The 24,398-nt window shown below is 47.1% G+C and overlaps 1 protein-coding gene across 1 annotated transcript; it reads right to left on the bottom strand.

The window, feature by feature from the left end:
• Positions 1-854: 854 nt before the first annotated feature.
• On the bottom strand, positions 855-22,512 carry PIAS4 (protein inhibitor of activated STAT 4). Its single transcript, XM_059831783.1, has 11 exons — positions 22,486-22,512; positions 18,688-19,123; positions 12,556-12,640; positions 10,741-10,782; positions 10,234-10,324; positions 9,761-9,889; positions 9,573-9,678; positions 6,083-6,156; positions 5,765-5,925; positions 2,108-2,238; positions 855-1,125 (listed from the first exon to the last, which is right to left on the bottom strand). Exons 1-11 carry the CDS (start codon positions 22,510-22,512, stop codon positions 920-922), a joined length of 1,488 nt encoding a protein of 495 aa, XP_059687766.1. The 3' UTR covers positions 855-919.
• Between the last annotated feature and the right edge of the window lie 1,886 nt (positions 22,513-24,398).

A 24,398-nucleotide genomic window follows, 5' to 3' on the forward strand; every position in this document is an offset into this window, starting at 1 on the left:
CTGTCCTGCAGGTCACTGCCACCGCCTCCAGAAACAAAGCCTTCTCAAAGAAAAGGGAATGCGCAGCCCTTTTAAGTCTTCAAAAACACCAAGTTATTGCACTTCAAAAATACAACAGATTTGTGGTTCGAGCCCTCCCCACCCTCCCCATGGCTTCTGCTCAACTAAAACGATTCACTACGCACAATTTCTACATTACCTTCGGAGTAGGTTAAAAGATTCAAAACGTGTCTCTTTACATGAGGTGCAGAGCTGCTGGAGCTCCTATCTAGAACAGTGCGATTCCAATCGTACATCTCTTCCCTTTCACCCCGTGCCCCCCATCCCCACCCCTAAAAATCCCCTCTATGCTTGCTGGGTTATACAAACCACCCTCGCCCACCCACCCCTCTCCTGTCCCTCTCCCCGCTCCCCCCCGCCCTTCCCCGCCCCGGACTCACATGTCCAGCAAAAACTTCAGATTAATTAAGGAATGGTTATTTAACAAGACAATAAAAATGCACACAGCTTTGGAGATGCACGGGAGTTAAGATGTCCTGTAGATCTGCAGGTGAACTCCACCGATTCAAACCGTCCCGGTGAAGGGCAGCAGAGACCAGCGAGCTGCGGATTCTGACTGCCTGGCTTAAGACACTTTCCTTACTTCAGGCTCCAGTTCAGGGTCAGGCTTTGAGTGGGGTCGTTTTCCAACCAAGAAGCAGCTCAATGGTTTGTTTTTCATTTGTGGTTTGTTTTGTTTGTTGTTTTTTTTTTTTTTCCTTTTTCTCTTGTTTTAACGATTAATTTGGAATAGGAAAGTCTAAGGAGATCAGGGAGGAAGGGAGATGAGGTGGGAGAGGACGTTCTCCCCCTCCTCCAGTTTAATAAGCACCAGAGTATTCAAGTCTGTCCGTTCTGAGATTCAGAGCTGCTTCCGCAGTCAGCAGGCAGAAACTAAACCTTTCTCATAAGAGCAGCGTCGTTTTGGTTGGGGTCCCTCATCATCGTCATCTTCTTCCTCATCTTCCTCCTCCTCTTCCTCCGATGATGAGCTGTCCAGTGTTAAATCCACAACGTCAGCAGTGGCCTTGCCGTTCTCACCGTTACCATTAGGAGTGGGCAACAGCCCGTTCACATCTGAAGAACCTGAAAGAGGTGAGGGAAGAGAGAGAGCTAATTAAGACACTTTAGGCCCAGTTGAGGGGATGCTCCGATATCCTTGGTCTCTCGTGGCTGCGTGGTACTTAGAATAGAATAGTTCAGCTGGAAGAGACCTACAACGATCATCTCATCTAACTGCCCGACCACTTCAGGGCTGACCAAAAGCTAAAGCATGTTCTTAAGGGCATTGTCCAAACGCCTCTTAAACCCTGACAGGCTTTGGGGCACTGAAGACCTCTCGAGAAAGCCTGTTCCAGGGTCTGACCACCCTCTCGGTAAAGAAATGCTTTGTAACGTCAAGTCTGAAAGGCAAAGGGGTGCATGAAACAAACTCCATTCAAGCAGCCACCTAAAAAAAACCCCAAAACAAAAGAGCCGACGCCACAAACCTGATGCTCTCTCTGGGGTCAGGACTTGCTGCAGTGTGCAACGGCACCTGCACCAGCCGCTTGGAAGAAGACGTTCCCGCCTGAGAACTGGGAACTGGCTCAGCCGAAGCAAGAAGCTACACAACCACATTGCCACCCCATCAGCAGACATGGCCACTGCTAGTGGACCCGGCCTCGCGCGGGCTGCCCAACTGACAGCCCTTCCGGTCAAAATCCTCTTTTCCACCAGAGTAGTACAGTGCTGTTCCGGGCTGGTCTTGCCAATGACACTTCAGGGGTCGTTGCAGAGAAGCATATACTGACAAACTTGTTCGATGCTGTTCTGGCAATAACCCAGCTTTGCTGAATAACCCCCTTCGGGCTGGGCCCTCCTCCGCAGGGATGCGATGCACACTGGCGATGCCGTTCATTTCTGGAGAGGCTGAAAACGAAGGGGCTATCCAGAGGAAGCTCTCCAAGAGCCAAACGCACGTTAAGGTATCACACAGCTCTTCCCAAGCCAGTTGGGGAACTCCAGTTTTGCAATTTGTGCACCTTTCCTACAGTAATTTAAAGTCTCTAGCCCCAGAGATACTCACCTAGAACTAATATTGGACACTGAGGGCTGCAGCTCCGCTCTTTCTCAGCTCTGATGGGACACCAGGAGCCATCCACCAGGTACTCTATTTCATCTGCATCTTCACATTCTGTCAGGATCTTTGACAGGAGCCTGGACAGGAGAAAAGACGCTATCTATTAAGCTCGAGACAATCAGCAGAATGCATTTAGTGATGGGCCATCGACCTGGATCTTCACCTTAAACAGCCCTAAATTTGAAAGAAATTTGGTGTTAGCAGAAGGCTGCCAAGCAGATAGCCCTTGCAGTCAAGAGCTTCTTTCATTTCCCATGAAACAAGTACAGGTTCTGACAGTGCAAACCAACCCAGTCCTTTCTGACAAGGTACCTAAACCATGAACTAACATTTTAATTATGTGCAATTAGAAGACAGTCTTGCCTCTTCACCCACTTTCCCAAGGCTGTGGTACCACTTCCAGACAGGCGTCTGAATCCCCAGCTGGAGCTATGTCAGGGCTGGTGCAGGTTCATTCACACCAAGGCATTAGCAAAGGACAAAATATCCTGTGACATTAGGAAATAAGCAAACCAACAAGCAGCACTTTGCTTCCTCCCTATTTTTATTTCCCAAAGCCTCCACAGCAGCCACCAAAACAATATAGGCAGGAGGCTGCAACAGAAAAAAAACACGTGCGCTACTGAAAATAGACCCAGTGTAGATACCTTGATGTCAGCCATCTCTCGCTGCTGAGACACTAACCAGAACGAGGCCCTTACTCTGGCTCACTGTGCCTCAGGAACTGGGTACTTGTTTTATTCCACTATGTCCCACCATTTGCCTGGGATGTTTATTTAGACACGCTATGGGAGCCACTGTTCTGCAAGGCCTTATTCACTTCTGGATTTGAGCATTTCTCTTCAGCATAAATGAGAGGTAATAGCAAACTCTTACGTGCTCAAGAAAACTATTCGTGGCACACTGCTGGGAGAAAGTTTCTGCAGAAACTTTCTCCCAGCTCAAGTAGGAAATGCGTTTCCACAGACCGTCCTGTTATCCAGCAGAGCAACCACCAAGGCTGCAATTCCAAAAGAGCTGACAAGGCCCAGAGGATCTCAGACTCTACCAACCAACTACCTCCTCAGGAGCCTACGCCCCTTTTTTGGCTAACAACATCCAGCTGTGACTGCCAGGTTCCCTCCAGCTTACTTTCAGGGAGGTCTGAAGACTACCGTCACCCAACAGAACCGGCGCTGAAACCCAGTCTTGAGCACTGCAGAGCAGGGACAAAGAAACCTGCTGAGCCCTCACCAGTGACGACCTCCTCCTCCTTGTCCAGGAGGGACACGTGCATTGCTGACCTGTGGAGCTTCCACAATCCAACCCCTCATACCTTCCCCTTCAGTCTCAGCAGCCTTGTTAGAGATCTCAAAAGGAACTGGATTTTCCTGTTGGTGTTGGCCAGAGGACAAAGCAAACAGGTTATCTATGCCTAGGCTGCTTCAGACTGTCTAAAAAGCCGCAACTCCTGGATCAAATCAGTACCTACAAACACAGCAATGCTCAGAATATTATCAGCCTGGCCCTGGGAATATACCACCCAGGCAGAGACTCGTCTGCTCACTTCACTGCCTTGTGTGCCAAGGGAGCTGGATGCACCTGAACAATTTCTCTCTAAACTCTCCCTACTTTTGAGGGAATCTGCATTAGAGGCCAGTTATACAAGCTGTGAGGGTGGAAATCATTTTCCAGAAGCCAAGAACCATGCGTCTTGCTCCACCAGTCCTCAGGGTTGCTCTCGGCTTGGCTAGCACCACTACGGATGTCAGTGGTCCCAGCCCATAAAACAGGCTCCCTGCATTTTGAGGCAACAAAGCTTCATCTGAGGGGTGGGTGGAGATTACTGTTCACATTAATTCACTCCTTGTTCCTTCCTTTACTCCTGGAAAAAAGCCTGGCAATTTATTGTGCTCCTCTCTAGAGATAGCCTCTGGAACCCATATATCTGGAGCTGACAAGCACCGGTCGCCAGCTTTCTGGCTTGCCTCAGGTGGCCCCTGCTGTCGGCCTAGCTTGTTCTGCAGTTTGCATATAGGACTCCATCCACCAGGTCTGCAACGAGGAGAGGGAGATCTCCTCGTTTTTAGAGTAATCCTCTTGGCACACAGCTGCATTTTCAAGCTTTCCAGTATTAAACCTTGCTCAGACGTACGAGCACCACCTCCAAAGTGTTCTCGTACTGCTGAACTGTAGCGCTCCAGCTCTCCTAGATTATGGTGAGCCCTCTGCTCTGCTCTTTGATAAAAAGACCGAGCAAACTAACTCTAGTACAGAGATATGGGAAACATCATTCCCATATGGACTGAAAACCAGATGACAAGTTGAGTGCCAAGTCTAAAGCAACCTTTCCCCAATTCACGGCCGGAGAACTCTTGGCAGGGCTCGGGACATGCATTTCTTGCCTCACCCTTTCCCAAATGCTGTTTGGAATTTACTTTAATTCCCTCCTGTGCTTTTACAGCACTACTCCAACTATGCCACATTCAAAATGAGACAGTAGAAAGAGAACATCCCTCGTGCAGAAGAGACAGGGGCTGCCTCGCTGGGAATGGGGATGCTGGTGTGGCTCTGTCCTTCTGGCCCGCTACGGGGCAGGCGGCAGCCCCAGGACAGCAGCCAGACCCAAATGCAGGCTGGGACAAAACTTCGCGGTCTGTCCACCACAAACCCACTCTACAAGTGCTCTACCAAAAGCTGGTTCCCTCCCAGCACACCCCATTTGCCTGACAAGTGCACCTGTGTCCCCTCCCACACCAAGGGGGATGGTGACCCCCAGCAGGGAGCCCCCGGGGCCCACTGAGCACCCCAAGGTCCTGCTGCACAGGCTCAGCCTGCTAGCAGGGATCAACCACCACTGGGTGTCCCCAGAGGAAGCAGGGCAGGAGGCCCAGGGAGCCCAGGTAGATCCCCAAAACCTCCAGTCCAGACAGCATATCCAAAGCATTTTAATTCTGGCCCTCCAGCGCATCTGAACTGCCTGCTTTCCTCCCCTGTAGGCATGCAAAACACAGAAACAGCTCCTATCGAGACATCCTTCCCATCCTTGACACTAAGATATTCACAACTGCCACAGAAATTGTACTGGAACAGTCACACATACTGTACAAAAATCTTTCCAAATGCTGCATTTATACCTCTATCTCGAGTGCAGGATGTTCTGTTTAACAGCTGGCAGAGAAGATCCCCCAATCAAATTTACAGCGTGCCAAGAATTGCTTGTGAGCTGATGAGCACCTCACACTGACAAGAAAACAGGAAGATGTTTCCTATCAAAAATCATCTTATCGGGTGCTTATAAAGTGGTTTATTCCACGCAGCATGATATCTGTCAACCAAGGCGGCTAGTTGCGCAGGTTCATCAACCTGATGAAAAGAGTGAGGTAGTAAATGCTTGATTCTCAAAATGCTTTAGCGTAATCCAAAAATTAGGAATGGCAGACAAACAGTCAAGCCTTGCTCTAGCACACCAAGACAATTAAGTCAGTATATTATGCACCAGTGGAATAAACCTCCAACTTTGTTTCGCGGTGATCTTCAATCAGATGCACAGACCAAAAGACAAGATGCCGCACCCAGTGGAGAAAAGAAAGGGGTTGAGGACGGAGAAGTGTATGTACTCACCCATCAATGATTAGCTGGTCATAGGGTGCTGGTTTGTCACACACAGGGCACATCCATGTGGGCTTTTTCTCATTCATCTGTAGGTAGAAGACTGCATCAAAGCACTGCAGATGTGCACAGGTCTCCGCCCGGCAGGGGACAGACAGCCGCATCTTCACTAGCTGTTGAACCAAAGAGCAGGAGATCAGCTATAAAACCCACCCAAGCTATCACCAGACAGTTCTCCTAAGCAAAAAGTTTGTTAGCTGGCAAAGCTGGTCTGGCAGCAGAATAGGATTTCTTGACAAAAACAGACTAAAATATATTGCAAAGACTTACCGGACAGATGAGAGAGACACGAACACCTGTAGTGGCAATTTCACTGTCTGGATCCAAGCGTAGCTTTTCTTTTACTGCGGTAAGAGTAGAGAGCACAAAATTTAACAGATGCAAACTTAAAGCTTGGAAATAACACGTAGCACAGGTCAAGCAGCTCACTGACAGCCCTTAGCTGCGTACAAGTCATTTTCCCCACAGATGATAACCTCTGCCAGTCAGGGACAGAGGACACAGGAGGCAGAAAGCTGTTGTATTGGACCAGGCTTGCACAACCTGCGGAGCTCCGTAGGGACGCTGCTTGGCTAGCCAGAAGCCTTGTGCGTGATGAGGCACCTCGTGGTCTACAGGCCAGCTGAAGTACTTTTGGTCAGCCAGGACCACGTTTTCTTACAGATCCCACCATCCCAACAACCCAGCTCCCCCAGCCAAACAGCACATGCTGCCTCTCATGCAGGCAGACAAAACAAAGGAGCCGAGATGGACTTAAGTGTTGGGATGAGGGCAACCGGCTGCATACTAACTGCCAGCTACACTGTTAATGCTCTCTTAGCAACCCTTTCACCTCTTATTTACAAACTACAGGGTGGGCGGCTGGAGCACACAGAGGAAAGCACACTGCTGACCAGCTTTTTCATGTTAATATTATACCAAGGCAGCCAACTGGGAGTTAACTTCGTCCCTCTTTGGAAGGGACTAAGACACCCACATACCTGAACTTCCTGCAGGGAGGGCAAGAGTGGACGGGTAGAGCTCTAGCACATGGCAAGACTTCTGGAACGAAGTCAGTTTAGGCTTATCTGGTCATTAGCATAAGCACGATGTATTTTATTCCCTCCCGAGATCAGTGGCAATAGGACAGGGTTAACTGCCTCCCCTTGCCCCTTGAAATTCAGAGAAAGTCCCCCCAGAAGTGAACAAACATGGGATACAGTCAAATTGACAGGAAACCACATCCCATCATTTCCCCATCAAATAAACAAGGCTTCTCTTAGCGCTACTGGGCTGTAACCCTTCAGCTTATATGCTGGCCAGCTCATTTATTCCAGCAGACTGTTTCACAGGAACCGCAAACAGACCCAGAGGTACCAGGGCAGACAGCTCAAAGAGCAAAGCAGCCATGCAAAAACAGTCACAAGCAGCGATCCAGCATATATTTGGAAAGAATCAGACATTAGGAAAGGAGGTAGAGAATCCTGCCCCTGCTGCCGCGTCCTGAAAGGAAAACCCAGAGGGGCTGCAGGCAAATCAAAAAGAGCAGCAGACATGCAAGTCCCACACGTGCAGGTCCCACATCAAGGTGCGGAATCAACATAGAAAATTAGCTTTAAAGTACTACACAACTCCTAAAGAGTAGCTGCTGCTAACACTGCTGTCTGAAAAGGCCTTTGACACTTCCATCACCATTTTTCTTTGGAGCAAGTCAACCATTTATTTTGACCTTTTCGGATCATAACAAGATGTCTCCAGACAATGAGGCTACATGCCGTTTTGCAACACACAGCTCTAATTAGAGAGTGACTTCTCAGATGTGAAATTCCCACAAGATTACAAGATTTGGTGTTGTTTTCTTCACCTTAGGAGACTTTTCATCCAAGCTTAATTTTTCATAAAGTGCTTTGTAAGAGCAGCCTCTGTGCATCGATTACTCTGATTCATGGGAAGGAGAAATGGGCATTTTCTAGGACCTCCTGATTAGAATCAAGCTGTTTTAAGACTGCTTTTGGATCCACAGCCATGTATGCAAGCATCTCTGTTTTCAGACAATGTTCCTATAGTAAAGTCAACAGAAGCATATGCAAAGGAAGATGAGTCAGCCCCGAGATGCAACCGAAGTCAAAGGGTAGCTTTCCTGAGTACTGAGGGATATTGCAAAGAACATGATACGGAATCATTTGCAGAACAGACCAGAGCTATAAAAGCAAAGTTTACAAGCTACTTGTGTTTGCCAGTTTCAGATGTCCAAACAACTTCCAAGCATAACATGCCAAAGGAAGTGGAAGACAACAACATTCGTATTTGGTTAAATTTAAGGTCACCGAATGCAACTCATCGCTGCCCCAAGTCCAGCCAAAGCTGTTAGTTCTCTAACTCAGTAGAACGGGAGGCACACACTTGTTACCTAGTGGAAAAGGCAAGAAAGCTGCTTTCAGAACCTCTGCCTGCCACTCTCAGATCGAGAGGCCACCCTGCAAATCCTCGCTTTAAAGGGAACAGCACATACTGCCAAGCTTGGTTTCAAGAAGTGTGAAGGGTCTGAGAAGAATGAGAGGATCCTCTGGAGTTTAGGACAACTCAAAAGCCAGCCTCTGCTCAATTTGTTCAAGGTTCTGACAAACAGCAAAAAAAGGGAGCAGAGCCAGTGCCTCGGGCTTCTGAGAATGGTAGATATTTAACAAATGGGAACTTTCATTTCTTATGTCAATAGATGAGTGCTGGCTGTCAAGAGTGGTCTAATACAATCAAGACTGCCATAGATACTATCTGATGTGGCACACAGATACAGAAGTGTTCAGCTTCTGCTGCAGAAATGCTGCATTTAATACGAAGATCAGAAGTTTGGCTAAAGCAGTGTGTCCTACAACGTGCATTAAGCATCCGAAGACCGGACGTGTCTGAAACCATCACCTCCCCTATGAACTACAGTCTATCTTCAAGATTATGTTTCTTATACTCGGTAAGAGTTGTTCATGATCTGAATAGTATGTTTTAAAGACCATCACGATCCTTGGTGTTAGTTCTCCCATGCAGAACTGAATACTAAGAACGCTCTCTCCAGTAACATTAAATAACTGGAAATCCTCCAGACTCTGATGAGCTGCAAGTCAGACTCTGCCTTGGAAAGGTCATTTCCCCTCATTTTCAATCATGTTTTGCATTTGCCTCATACCATGATGATTTACCTGAGTGGTCTAGGATAAGCATCTCTCGGGATCATCTCTTCTCTGAAGCTCTCAACGCATATGAAAGTGCTGGTGGTGAAATCCCGCTGCCAGCCCCTAGGATTCACGGGGGGTTGGGGCAGCAGGACATTTTCACCAGGATCCCTTGCTCCAGAAATCTCCTGGAAATAGTGCGGGTCAAGGCCGAGGTGCTGTGGTAATGTTCATCAGCTCATAATTACTCAGGTGAAGGCATGAAGCCATTCGCGTCAGAATGACACTGGCCCTCAGCGGCACTCACCACGATACGACCTGGGGACAAATTCTAAATCCAACTAAAGTGATTCAGAGCTTCTGCAGAGCCACGAGAAACACGCGCTGCAGAAGTGCTGCACTTGCACATAGATTTGGGGCAATTTCACACGACTGACATACAGCTTAGCAAGCCTGTTCAAATAAGAAGTGTTTTTATACAACTGGAGGAAAGAAATTGTATGAAACTTGGCAGCTGTTCCCAAGCACATTTCTAGCAGCCTGGCTACTGGGAATGCTGCAGTCTGACAGGCATACAGCGGACCTCCCCGAGCCACCTCATAAGCAGACATACTCACCAAGTGCTTTGCAAAGTTCTGGATGTTTGATCCCAATGGTTTTCAACCTCTGCAGCAGCTCTGCTGAGGTCATCTGCCGCACTAAGTACAGCCCCACGGAGTAGCTCTAACGAGAGAAAGAAAGTATGAGCGAGGTTGCTCTTTTGCACTCGTTTGTGCAGTTCTGTGCTATTTCCTTCAGCACGTACCTTCCCGTAATTCCCCCAGGTAACGGTGATGCGATTGGTCGCTGCAGACAAGTACATGAGATGGGTGAGGTTGATGGGACGACAGGGCCTTTTAGGTTCCACTCCGGGTTTGTTTGATGGATAGTAGCCCTAAGGCAGAAAGATTAAATATATATGTATTTTTTTACTCAAGATGCTTCTATGTTGGTACATCTATTCATTAGCTTCACTAAATTCTACTCACCCACAGTTTTCAAGGAGAGGGGTAGAAGGGAGCTGAACAGTCAGACCAAGCACAAAGTAAAAAGGATCGAGTCTATTTACAACGGTTTATTAACAACATAGCTAATCCATTAGAAAATTAGCTTTAAACTAAGCGGTGCACTTTTATACTCTGGCTTCTTGTCTGTATTCATCAGGAAAACAATTTTCTTCTAAATTACACAAATCCTTCCAAAGTTGCAATGTCACACCTCCTGGCTGAGCTGACTTACCGGCACTGAGCAGTAACTATGATTCACTTTCACTGCAATGTTCGGAGGGTACTGATCCTCCTGAGGAGAACTAGTGTCTGTGTAACAGATTCTGTAAAGAAACGACACGTCTCTCAATATCCCCATGCTGTTTGCACGTTCAAAGCTCTCTGCACATCAACAGCTACCAGCAGCCAACCATCACCACACCAACCCATGCTCCCTCGTCTGGTCAAAGCAAAGCCAATTCCCACTCGGCTCTCCCAGATCGGATGCAGGCTTGATACCTGGGCAGCAAAATCTGACACACTGCTGTTTTCTACCGCAGCACTAACTCAAGCAGTACATGTAGGAAGAGGTTAGAAAGTAGAGTTTAAGATGTTTGTGCTAGGCATGTGAACAAACAATTTACTGTAAGTTATCTTTGCAGCTATGAAAACCACATTGAAAGTTAATATATTTTGGTAGCGCATTCCCTCCTCCCCTGTTCCACACCTGATGTTAAATCAACCCCATGCTCAGACATACCTTAGCACAACCTGAACCGATTTCACACCAGGTTGCAACTCCCTAGTAGATTAAAGAAGAAACAGAAACTTCAGATTAATTACGTAAAAAAAAAAAACAACCCAAACCCACAAAAAACACCAACCCCAAAGAATAACCCAGAACCACCAAAACCAGCTGTCACTTTTGCCAGACTCAAGAGTTTTAGTTCTTTTTCTTTTTTAATAAACCTTTAAAGAATTACTTTACAGAATTTTATTTAAACTGCACAATTCCCTCTGCAAGTAACAGTGGTCCTGTAATTTTTTTTTTCCTAATGCACCATCCTACAGCCTTTCTCTGGGTTTTCAAAACCATAAAAGTGTTGGGTGAAAGATACCAATTTGCCTGGCATGCTTTTGCTCATTTGTAAGCATTTACAAAAACTAGGTTTTAAGGTCAGGTCTACCTGACAGTGTTCTTTGAAGACTCTCTTTGTTCAATTATTCAGCTAGAGCTGTTCATGCAAACCAAGGAACCAAATATTATGGCACCAGCAGAACAACTGTTAATATTGCTAACTTCAGCAGTGCTAGTCATAACAGGATTTCAGCTGGTAGCGGGAAAGCAACATATCCCTGAACAAGGGTATTTTATTAGGAGTCTTTATACACAGGTACAAAACATTCTCTAATTTCTACACGGGACGCAAGGCATTAGATAAGATGCCAAAATGAGTCCTGATTTGTCTCTGAAAGTGTTTCACATTCCAATTCAGTGTTCTAGTATAAATATTTTGATTTTGGGGGTGGAAGGGATGGAGCCTGAGTTCAGCTGACAGACAGGAGCTGATGTGGCAGTTTTAGACCTGGGGGAAACACATCTGGATACCACCCACAAGCAGTGGAAGAAGATGGACCTGTGCTGAGTGATCATTCTAGACAAGCAAAGTCTCTCGTTGAAACCCTGCTATGAAATATTTGTGTTCCTGACAGTGAAAGTTTTCTTACAAATCTGAATACATGGAGAAAAGAGCATCAAGAATCAGCTACAACACGTGTAGTCTTTTATCACCCTTAAAGACTTCCGTGGTATATCATTTCCTTTCTGTTAAGTCTTCAAACAGCTTCCCCTGCACTGCTTCTGTCCACCTACTGGGATCACAACAGTAATCAAGCACTGGATATTCAAGAAACGTCATCTTTCTCCGACTCTATAACAGTATGATTTTACTGTAAAGAGAAATATTTAAAAGGTTTTATGCTTAGTTTTGGAGGACCTCTTCTGCATGGCTGTCCTTTCACCGCAGCAAGGACCAAGGAAGCAGATCAGCAAAAGAGGAAGCCTTACTGCCTGCACGGACATCTCTTAGGTGTTTCGTTGTTTGAATCAGAAGTTGTGCCACGAGAGAGGTCAGGGTAAATCCTAATGGGTGCAAGATGTTTTCTTATGCAGTTACTATAGCGTCCTTTACAACAAGGAAGCTTTCTTGCAGATGCAAACAGTGTTGCATGTATAGCTTTTGAACTTTTGATGCAAGCAATATCTACAAATATTCACAACACAAGCTCAACAAAGAATTTAGGTCATCAGCAATTTCATACTGTTTTTCCTGCCCAAAAGTACTATTCAAAAGCAAGATTAGAGGCGCAGAAGTGAAACTTAGCGACTTAGATGGGTAAAACTGTACCTCCCACCTCCCCCAAAGCTAGTTGCTTTACGTGAGAAGTAGCCTGTCTGCTAATGTCCTCAAACAAACTGTGTTTCCTTGAGAGAACAAAAGCTTCCACAGAGAGGGAACACAAAGGAATTATATAGCTACATTTTCTTGAACTGTTAATACCCAATGAGAAGTACCTGGAATTTCTGATCAACTCCACTTGTCTTGGTGTTAATGCAAAAATGCATGGACTTTCCTGAAGCTTCTCATTATTCTGTGGAACTGAAGAGGAAAAAGAGACTGTACATCAAACTGATTATATCTAGCTCTTCTCACACTGCTAAGCAGAAGGTGATTTTTTAATGTTCTGAGCTATGTTTACTTGTAAGTCTTGTTTTCTCCCATACAGCTGCACAAGAACTCCAGTCATCATACATTTTGGTAGATCTACCGTTGATTACAGCTTTGCTCATTTATTGCTTGCCTGTTTTGCTAGTTAACACACTAATAGTACACAGTAGATCTGGACCCGCTTCTCTTTTTTGGTCTTTTTCCTTCCCTTGAATATCAGTGAGCCAACAACCACGTGTTCATACAAGAACAAACCATAAGTGGCATCGCAGTGTAGAGACTAGAACTCAAAGAAGCGTAAGAGATCTATGCATGACATGAAAGTGTGAAACCACAGACTGATCAGACTGATTCTGGAAAAGAAAGGAAAACAACAACAAAGATCAGCTTAGATAATAAAAAAGCATCACAAAAAAACAGCTGTAAGAGACAAAACATGACTTCCAAACACATGATCTCGAGGGCGCATTTATAGGTAGGGTGTTACAGCACTCCACTTTCAGAAACGCTTAACTGAGAACCCAGCATTACTTGGCCTTTTATCCATTCACAATTTTAAGATCAAATGCATTGAACATGCTTAAAATTAAGCTGGAGATGTGGAAAACTTACATTACGACTTCCGCTTAGTATCTTTTATTAAATTCAAGCACGTTAAGTTTTATTGTCAGTACACGCTTCCAACTGAGCTGGTCAAAGTCACAGGATAAACACAAAGGACAGGAAGTGATAAAACAGTTTTTATTTTTTCTTTTTAGTAAGAATTTTTTTTTTTTTCTTTGCATCACTTCATTTGCCAGTTTATTCAAAGCCAATATATCAGAATCTGAGAAGTTGGAAAGCGCGCTTTACTGTCAATGAGTAAGATGAGATGAAGGAAGGATAAAACCTCAGCAGCTCTATGATCTTTGAAGACACGATGACAATCTGATTCACTGAGTACAGATACTTCCCTTTGGTAATTCAGCTTTGAAAATGCAAAAAGGGCTTTCAGGAAAAAAAAATTAAAAAATTAAGGTATGTTTATGGACTTTAAATTTAATTCCAGTTTCCATCCAAATGTCTCTTGACCAAAACAATCATCAAGAAGTAAAGCATTTCATAAGGACTGCTATTTTTAGAAAGTGACAATAAGAACAACGACAACAAAAAATAATTTTAACATTATTGTTTAAATAACTGTTTAGAGACACACTGTCCTCCTGATTGTTGACCTACACGAAGACAAAGCAAACCTGATTAGGAAAACTGAGAAGCTGTTCATGTTTTATTTTGCATTTCTGTCAGCTCACTCTTCTTTTACCAAACAAGCGCCTGGCTGCTGAAAGCAGGCTGCCTGCAGCACTGACTCGCACCGTTAGAGGATGCCGTGAGTGACAGAAGTCAAAACCTGTGAAGTATCCAACAAATTTGCTATCACCTCTCCAGCAAAATATTCTAGCATCAAAACCAGCACACTACTGAATTTCAAAACAGGTAATTTGCTCACTTCTGTGACACACCATGTAGCTGCTGACAACTTCAAAAGTGAGTTCCGCTCCAGGGCTGAGGCTGGAAGACCACCACTACCACGTACGGGATATGACGGCGAGTTTGCACAGCAGTCCTGGCTGCGAAGCACCAGTTACCAATGGGCCACGCAGTTCGACTGGGCAACCGCCAGTACAGGAGAACAAAAAAATAGTCAGGTCCCTATGTTTCTCTACAGCTACTTAGTTAACAACTCTCCTCTTTGTGCGTGAAGTAAGAGAAATGAGCAGCAGCAGCAGCACATGCTCCCCAGTTTGTTTCTTTCTCACAGTGAAAGACCCTTCTCCAGGCAAGAATCGAGGGGTGCTTCTCAACTGTGCTCACAGAAACCTGCTGGAGAGTCACACAAAGCACTCCAATGTTACCTGGACAAAAAAAACAGCTGAAGGGAAAACAAAAATCAAAAAGGTATGGACTCAGGATGTGTCCATGCATACCTTGTTGCCAAGAGCAATCAGAACTGGATGCTTCAGCGAAAAGTGCAAGAGAACTTTCCCCAAGACTGGAAGGAAAACCTCTCTGAGACAGACCTGCATGAAGACCCAATTCTCCTTCAAAATCTTAATGCTGGAAAATAAGCCCCAACTCCAGGAGGTACACTTTTAGGGTATCTAATCAGCTATTAATTTCTTTGCTGAGCAGGCAGAAAAAAATTACAGTTTTTTAAAGCTAAATATATTAAGATAACTGAGTTTCATCCTTTCTCCAGGACAGATGCCTCAGCACACAACTCAGCTCCTTGACTTGTAAAACCACTGCTGGGATCAATTTATTTTAACAGTTGACAATAGCAGGAAATCAATTTTTATGACTGAGCTCGATCAGCAATCCTCAGAATGAGTCAAGACATAAAACTTCCAAAACCCAAAAGGACTTGGCAAACTATATTCAAGACTTTAGCCCAGCATAATTGCAATGGATTCCCATTCTGAGACGCCAACCTCACCTGCAGCTCTCAATCTGGCAGGCTAGAACATGCCATGCAAAATAAGGACTATATTGATTTTGGGGTTTTAGGGTTTCCCTGCAACAAGGGTTGGGTCTTTTTGTTTTGTTTGATTTTTTTACATGTGACATTCTTCACTATTATACTTATTGGTCAAACTTGCTAAAGGCATTATACACCCCCAGGAAAGAGAGATCATATTGTCATCGCCATGGCTGGAGATCCCAAAGGTAGATCAGCCAGAGATGAGCTGCTGGCAGGAGGGTTCTGTAGGGCTGAGGAGCTTGTTGCGAGTCCTCATTCGCATCCCTACACCTCCAGAACAGCCCACCTCAGGGCACGACCCAATATACAGGTGGTTTTTTTTTTTTCCTCCTTGGCTATTGGAACTACTCTGATGAGACTGAAGGTCATTTGTGTTCATGCAGGGCTGCAGGGAGACAGGGCAACTTGACTGTATGGCACCTTTTATTTTTGTAAGCAGCGGAACCGCTCATTTTAATGCATACCACAGTTTCTTTAGGTGGATATAGCAACAGTTTGAGCATGTGCTTTTGCTGGGATTCCTTGGACATCGCCCAACGCAGCGGCGTTTGCTCTGCGATTAGGGGAAGTCAGTTGCCTTTGCCACAAAATCGGTGGCCCCGTTTACAGCAACTGAACTCTGGCTTCAGAGAAGGTGGCTGGAGCAGCAGTTTTACTACTTCCACACAAGAGAAGAGCAACGCCGCCACTGCAAGGCAGGTATTATCAAAAGGACAAAACCAAACAGATCCTGTTTATGCTGACAGTGGCAGGACCTCCCAGCCTACATGGCCTTCTGCTCCCACAGCTGCACCGCGAGATCTCCTTTGGCATGCCTCCAGGAGACAACCAGAAGCCTCAGTATCTACAGCGAGTACAGGCTGTCACAGCTAACATTCAGAACAAAAAAATAATTCAGAATTCCTTACAGCACACTATTACTGTCAAAAACTATATTCACACTGCTTTTACCCAAAAAGATGCCAGAGGAGAAGTACGCTTATCAGCAAAGTGCTCAGATACACAGAGCTCACATAAATACTCCGCTTGTTAGCTACTTAAAATATAATGCAGAAAAGATTATTAGTATTCATTCCCTTTAAAAAGGTATCTGATCAATCTTAATTTTAAGCCTTTTCTACCCAAGAGAATTGCAGCAATTTCAGTAAATTAGAATAATTTTTTTCACATTGACATCCTTAGACCAAACCAGAAAGCTGCAGCAGAAGCTGTTGTCACCTAGATAACTCAGATGCTAAACTTAATACTTAAATTGACTGAAATTGTGTGTGCAGTTACCAAACACGAGATATTAGCTGGTTCGCAATGGACCTAGATTATCTGCTTTTAGCTGAAGCCACTTTTGTCTACAAGTATAACAGTAATTTGATAGTCCTTCAGGGAATCTGCTTGCCTACAGACCAAATTAGGCATCGCCCACCTCACCTTTGATCTCAAGGCAATCATCTCAAAGAGGCAAGAGAGCCTTTTAATTAAGAAAGATGCTTCCAATTGAAGTCCGGAACATATAAATTAACCTTCCCCTACTCCCACCATGGCTATATGCTTAAAATACCTCTTTTGTAGCCTTGGAAAATGGGGAACTATAACAGCAACTAGGTGTTTCTAAATGGATCCGAGATCTTAAATCTCTTTCAGGTACTTCCACGTCATGAGTCTCCGAGGTTGACAAGGAACTTATGCCTGGTCCAGACACAGAATGGGAAATCTGGGCAACAAAGCACGAACTGGTGCTGCTTCCCTATGGAAAAACACTCCATTTTCCTCAGAGCGCTTTGTTTTATCATCCTTCCACACTACGCAGAGCCCCATACAAGCATAACTTCTAATGTCGAAGATATTCCAGCATCTGGCTGTTCCAGACAGATATTGGCTGCTCCCCATTGCTATGGAGTGTTGAAATAACCCCAGCTTTACAGAGAAACAAATGCTCCTTTATTCACATCAGCGTAGGCAGAAGGAATTATAGTTGCAGGTCACCAGGTTGGGAAATTTAAACAAGTGCCTAGAAGATGGCGTTAGGTTCTGAACAGCTGACTGGGACAATGAAGACTGAACATCTGTTCATACCCAGCTACTCACCACCAATCCCCCACCGCCACGCAGAAAACACACTCATCAAAAGGGAAAATTAGTCAAATATGCTTTAGGGAACAAGCTGACCCGAGGGAGGTGTCAGCTAACAGAGGTGAGATACTAAATTTAATGAGACCTTGGTTCTGATCTGATGGGGAAGATTTAGTGTTAACTTTTACAAAATCTGTTAATCACAGTAAGTATATCCAGGCTCTTCTCTTCTCTCTGGATGCTTCCACCTTTTGAAAATTTGTCTTCCTTCAAAAGACTATGTTTGTGTTCCTGACTAACAAATGCCATCCCACATTTAAGACTGAACTAACCCATTCCCCAAACAGCATTAAAAATATTTTAGCTTTACACTGGCAGTCACCCCTTGACTTTTTAAACGGTCACAGCATTAACATATTTAATGCCTCAAATGAAGATGAAAATTACATAGTCTGATGAATTAGTCTTTTTTTTTTTTGCACCTGCACAGTCATATCTTCACATATCTCTTTTTTCCTCCAATCCACATCAAACATTTTTTTCAGCAAAGACAGACCAGCTTCCCAAGTTCTAGGTTCATTTAGTAGTGAAGCCTGACGTTACCACATAGACTTTATGAGACACTGCGGCTCCACAGACTACAATGATACTGCTCCTCTGTATACACTGTCTCCGCTACAAGAACATTATATTTAACATCCGTGACAATACTCTTTGTTTCTCAGAAGTAAACTGATGAAAAATCAGTCTCCTAGCCCCAGGGTGGGAAAAAGCACTTCTTCCAGTTTTCCCAGTTGCCCCTCAAAATACACAGGATCACGCACAAGTAGCTGTGACAAGCCCAAAAAGAGAGTCAAATACTGTTTAATGTGTGCACCACCCTCTTTCATCCATAGGAGGCTTTAGGTCAGGTATTTTAAGCACTGAAAAACAGCTTTAACATAGAATATGCCAGTATACATGCTTAGCACAGGTGCGACACCAACACAGAAAGATTTTCATCAATATACTGCCAAATTATGGAGATAGGAGACAGATTATGATTCACAGCAAAAGACTGCAACATGCAACATGGCAGCATTTCCAACTAAGGATGTGAAAGCTACAGCCAAACAAGACAGGCTTTCAAATTACATCTCAAAGTCACCACACTCCTGTTCTAAGGCAAGGGAAAAAACCCCCAGATATAAATATCCTTCTCTAAACTCTAAGTATGAGGGGAGAGAGAGGGGAGAGGAAGGCATCAACCACCGTATCGATCAGTCTCTCCTCTGTCACACAACTTTACAGATCCTTGAAAACACTGTCGTCTTTTTGACACTTAAACCTGTTTCCCTCTTCTCTCCCAGACCGAGTCTGTCATACATGCACCAGCATATTGAAAACTCACCTAATTCTGTTGGCTTCAACAGTTCATCCAGGGTCGTATAGAAGGGAAGTTTTACCAGCCGAACTTCAGGCTTCGCAACTTTGGGTGGCAACCTCCCCAGTCCGTTAAGGTATTTCCCATAGAGCGCAGGATAGTCAATATTAGTAGTGGAGATAGAAGTCCGAGCAACGGTGCTCCCGCGGTCGTACGATGAATGTATGGAGAGTGCCTCGGGAGAGCGGTGCTGCTGCGGCTGAGGCTGCGTGACTTCAGAGCTCTTCTTGGCGTAGCGAGTCTCATAGAGCTCCTTAATTTTCTTAAACACTTCAGGGCTGCAGTCAAATTGGACCAATTGCAATGCTCTGGTGACTAGTTCATGTTTAAGTCCGCTTTTACTCCTGCCAACAAAACCCAGCAACATCTGAAGATCTGAGACTCGGAAACTCATCACCATGTTCTAGGGGATAAAAAATTAAAAACGTTCTTACAGTTATAAAAAGGCAAAGTGTCAGTTCTCACTAGACTCTATAACTGGAATTCAAAATACTAAAAAAATCCCTTATAAGACAGACACCAAACCTTCTGTTCAAATTAGCTGTTATTCACCTGATTAGCATCCCATTCCTTAGGTACTTGTTTGAGCAAAGCAAATACAGAGGAGACCATCAATTGAAGTATCACCAAAATCAGAGAAACACCACGATAATCAACAAAGCACTCAAAAATCATTTGTGATAAATGCTAAGCATCCTCAAGACAGGTCGACTGGAAGCAAGAGTGACCACAAAGGAAAACAACTCCAACAGCAGGCCCCACACATGAAAGAGCGCATCAACTCCTTTACCACAGAGGCTCAAAGCATCCAAGCTTCCCAGGCACCTTTGGGTAAGAGCTACATTAAAAACTTCATCTAAAATGGTATTAGCGTAAGGCAAAGAACAAAAATGAACACGAACTAGAAGGCAGATAACATTTAAATGAATTGGGACCGTCAAACCTTTCATACTGTATTTCAGTGCACCTGTATATTATCTGTATGGGCAAAATAAACCTTCCAGAATCCTTCCTATACATACATGATATTTTTTTAAAGATCCTGTATTTTAGACTAGGGAAAGGTATTAAAAGACTATTAAAGACAGCAATATGTTCCCATGAGAACAATGCCTCCAAACACTATTTGGGTGCTTTGCCAAACACTCCCCCATGATCACAGCCAGTACCTGCCTTCGCTGTTGCACTGGTATTGTTGATTCCAGTGTTTTGATAAGCAGTAAAACACTATCTCTGCTTCAAAAATTTACTCTCTTGCTGCTGTGGAAACTCAGAAGGCCTGTAACTGTCAGCAAATTCAAAGACCATACTATATTGTACAGCAACTTCCCATCAGAAATTTATCCCTCATTATTTCTGTTAAAACTACTGCTAGAGCCCGGTGAGATTGATCCTTCAGTTCTCTCTTACGACAAAGCAGCATTATGAATGCGCAAGACAAGCTTATCAAGTACGTGTTTTTGAAAATTCAAGCTGCCCTGAAAACATACTTGATAGGTACCCACACGTATTCACTCAGTATCCTTCCTGGTTTGTGGAAAACACACGAATTCAAGAAGAAACCCCAGCTGTCCCACAGTTAAAAAAACAGAAGCAGAGACCCAGCAGGTCTCTTTTCCCCAGCCTATACTCCAATCTTGTTTGCGGATTAAATAAAAAAAAAAAAGACATAAAAGACAGATTTCTGTGGAAGTTACGAGTAGCCTCATAATTTCCTGGAATAAAACAGATATGGATTTTTTTTTTTTTTTTTTAATTAAGAAAGCTACTACTGACTCCAGAAACATTTAACAACCACTTTTGCATGTGTGGGAATTAGACTATAGAGAAAACGTCATTTTATTTTCTTCTTTTTTCATGAAATCTGTCATTTAATCTGGAAGCCCAAAAGACGTTACACAAACGTCACTAGCTGTAGTTAAAATTTCTGGCAGTCGTGATGTGTCCCAAAATACCTTTGATGAGAGGAAAAAGAGGCAGATAACTTTAAAGCATCGAGAAAGGATGTTTAATTGCCAGAAAGTCAGGATTCAAGAGATCTGGATTCATGTCAGTGCTTTACTAGATACCACCTGCACGGTCTTGGAGAAATCTAGTTCCTGTGTCTCGGTTTTCCCCAAAATGGAGAGCATATTGTCCTCTCTGAGGCACTTTGAGGATAAATAGCATATTTGCAATGATAAATACATCAAGGCAGTATAAATACTTCAACAGTGTGGTACCAGGGAAGTCACATGAGCACAGCAGACAGGTATTCCTGCACTCACTGCTCCCACACCACCAGTCACTTGAGACTGTTGGTGCATAAAGTGGAGTCTGAGCTCACAGTCTTATGCAGTTTACATTTAGAAGGATTTAAGATCCAGAAGGATGACCAGATTTGAGCAGTAACAGAAGAACAAGCTTCAGACAAAGAAAACCTGTCACCGAGGCTTGGACGTGCACAACAGCATGAGCAGTAGAGAGATCACATTAACTACTGAGATTGTTAACGCTAAAGTCTATTCCTCCTCCTGAGGAAGCCTTGCACGTGAGCTACAAGGAGCCCATCCAACACCTGCTATGGGGGCAACCACGATGCCTTGGAAGCACACCTCCTCCTCCTCCGGAGTCCTGGGCTTAGCTCACAACACTGAGAGGGGCCCAAGAGCAGGGAAAGGGCAGTGCCTCCTAAAACAAGCTTCTCCAAATGTTATTTTTGCAGCCATCTAGCCACATCCTCACTGATGAGCTGATCCTGCAGGTGCTAAACATTTTCCATCTGTTGGCGTTGCTCAGCACCACCCTCAGTACCAGCTTCCCCATGACGCTGTTGGATGAAGCCTGCTGAAGTGCCGCCAGCCGGGCCTCTGCGCGGTCAAGCACCAACGGCGGGACATGGAGAAGCCCCAGCTCCCAGAGAGGTGCCGGTGAACAGGGGCCCAGAGGGAAAAGGAGAAACCTGCAGCAGAGCAGGGCCCCTTCCCCCAAAAGGCCCGATGGGGTGCACAAGACACCTTGGAAGCACAACACAACCGCAGGCATGTTTGCTGTGAAGACGCTTCACCTCACCCCACCACGGAGGAGCCTCGGAGGCTGCCCCAGACCTCCCCACCACGGACAGCCGGGGCTCTGCCCCAACACCCCCGGCGCTGGGCACTGCTCGTCCCACCGCCATCCCCCCAGCCACGGCGAGACGGGCAAAGGCGGGCCGGGGCCGCTGGATGGCTCCCGAGCCCTCCCGCCCGCCGGGCCCGGCTGGACAGCTCCGCTCCGCGCCCCAGCCGCCGCCGAGCACACCCGCACCCCGCCGGCCGCGCCCCCAAACCGGCCACAGGGAGCCCAGGGCAGGCCGCGGAGGGGCGGCTGGGCACCGGGCACGACCGGCTCCGCGGGGAGGAGGCGAGGGGCCCGGGGAGCAGGAGCTCAGCCGGGCGGCGGGGGGAAGCCACCTGCGCTAATTAATCACTGGGAATTAACTGCAGAGGAGGCCGGGCCCGGCCCGGCGGCCCAGGGGCAGGCCCAGGGGCGGGCGGCTCCCCGGGACTGCGAGCCGAGCCGGGCCAGGCCCGGGGTCCGGCGGGGGCTGCGGCCGGGCCCGGAGGCCGGGGCGGGGCAGACCCTGAGGTAAAAAGGGGAGGGGGGGCGGTCCCGGGGCGCCGCCCCCCCCCGGCTCCCACCGCGAGGCCAAGGCCGAGGCAGTGCCGCCCGCCCGCGGTCCCCCCGCCGGGAACCGCCCGGCCCTGCCCAGGCCCCGCCGGCGGGGCGGGGGCACAGCTCACTCACTTTCGCCTCCACCAGCTCCGCCGCCATCTTGGCCTCCAGCGTCCACCGCGCCGGGAGCCGCCGCCGAGTCACGTGACGCTCCGCGGCGGGGGAGTGACGGCGAGAGGCGCGCGCCGCCCAATCCACGCGCGCGCTCTTCTCCCCGCGGGCCGCGGCCTCGCCGCGCAGGCGCAGTGGCCCCGCCCCGCCCGGCACCGCCTTCCCGGGTGGCTTAAAGGGGCAGCGCCCCGCGAACCGGGGAGGGGAGGGGGCGTTTGGGGGGAGCGGCAGCCCTGGGGCTGTACCCCGCAGGAGCGGGGCTGGAGACCCCCTCCGCAGCGAGCAAGAGATTGAGCAAGAGCGGGCAGGTGGCGGCGCGGCCCCCCGGGAGTGATGTGTGGTGCCCCCAAAATGGCGGCAGGTAGATGCCCCAGGCCAGGCCCCACTGCGCCCAGTGTCGGCGCAGGCCTGTGCCGGTGCCCGGTGGACTTGTCCCGAGGCCCCGCTTCCTTGTGCCGGCCCCTCCACCGCTCTGGAGCGTGGCTGGGCCCTGCTCGCCCTCCCTGCTGAGGAGGGCAGTGCTGGGGCCATGCTGGAAGAACCTGGCTGAGGCTGCGGGCCCTGGGAGGGGCTCCCCCTGCACCCCAGCTCCTGGCCGAACGCCGGGGTGCTTCATTTCGGCCTGCGGTGTCTTTGGCACTGATGTGCGGGGGCAGTTTTGCCCTGAAACTGGGGAGCATCGGGTCCAGTCACTCGTGGTTTCACTGGGAAACACTTTTGAAGAGCAGGCGGCTGTTGTAGGCTTTTCCAAAGAGAAAACACTCTGGAGAAAAACCCAAGAAAACAGTGCTTTTGGATCTGTGTCTTCATCAGAGAAACCCAAAGGACGCTGGCCTAACCATCCTCCTCCTCCTCACCCCACGGCAGCCTCCACTGGAACTTGCAAATCTCAGATTTTCCTGTTGGATCTCAGACCAGCCAGACCCTTCGACGTCCTCCGCTAGCGAGGGATGCCGCTCACCCCTGCACGTCTGCTTCGGGGGCCGCGAGGGCCTCCTGCCACGCCTTCCCCTCAGACGCACTCCCCGCCAAGGCACACGTGGCACCTCGTGGCTAAAACCAACCTGCTCCGTGGCGATGGCGTCCCAGAGATCCCCCCGCCCTCCTGCACAGGTCAGCGTTTGTGTCCCCCAGGGGCGCTTGGGGAGGAGATGTTCTCTCCAATAACCCATCACTTATTAAAAATACCTTCTATGTGGGTAGAAATTATTTCTCCTAAGGCCGATACTGTTCCCCCTGGGGCCTGGTTGCTCCATTTCTAAGAAGCGAGCGCACAGCGGTGTCCTCTCCAGCTCCAGGCTGAGTTACCAAGAGGTAACCCCCATATTCAGGCTGAAACGCTGCACTGGGAGAGATTTTCCAGCACTTTCCCCTCCTTGTTATCAACCCCACAAGCTAATTAAGCAAAAAGGCAATTAGCCAGTTTCCTAGGCAGGCCAATATGTTAATCAGGCTCCCCAGTGTTCCCTTCCAGTCTGGCAAAAGCCAGTATTGGTGCTAAAAATTCAAATGATTGCTATGGAAACTCCAACAGCTGATAACTCATCCTGTCACACTGGGAGCGCAGGGGGCCAAATCCATCCCGGGTGTAGCTCCGCCGCCATCCTGCCAGTCCCTGCTTGTGACCGGTGGAGGGGACCGATGTGCCAGGCATTTGGCAGCAACCATAGCTGCCGGATGAGGTGGCGTGGGGACAGAGCGGCTTGGATTTGTGTGAGCTTTCTTACGCTGCAGCTGAGGGAGGTGGAGTGACAGCCTCCCGTGACCCTGAAGAGAAGAAAAAAGCAGCAAAATATTTATGCTGTGGGGACGGAGAGTGACATTTGCCCCTGTCCGGGTCCCTCTTTCCTTGCCCGCGCGTGTAACCTCCCTTT

Source organism: Gavia stellata, chromosome 32 (assembly GCF_030936135.1).
Source record: "Gavia stellata isolate bGavSte3 chromosome 32, bGavSte3.hap2, whole genome shotgun sequence".
Classification (NCBI taxonomy): domain Eukaryota; kingdom Metazoa; phylum Chordata; class Aves; order Gaviiformes; family Gaviidae; genus Gavia; species Gavia stellata.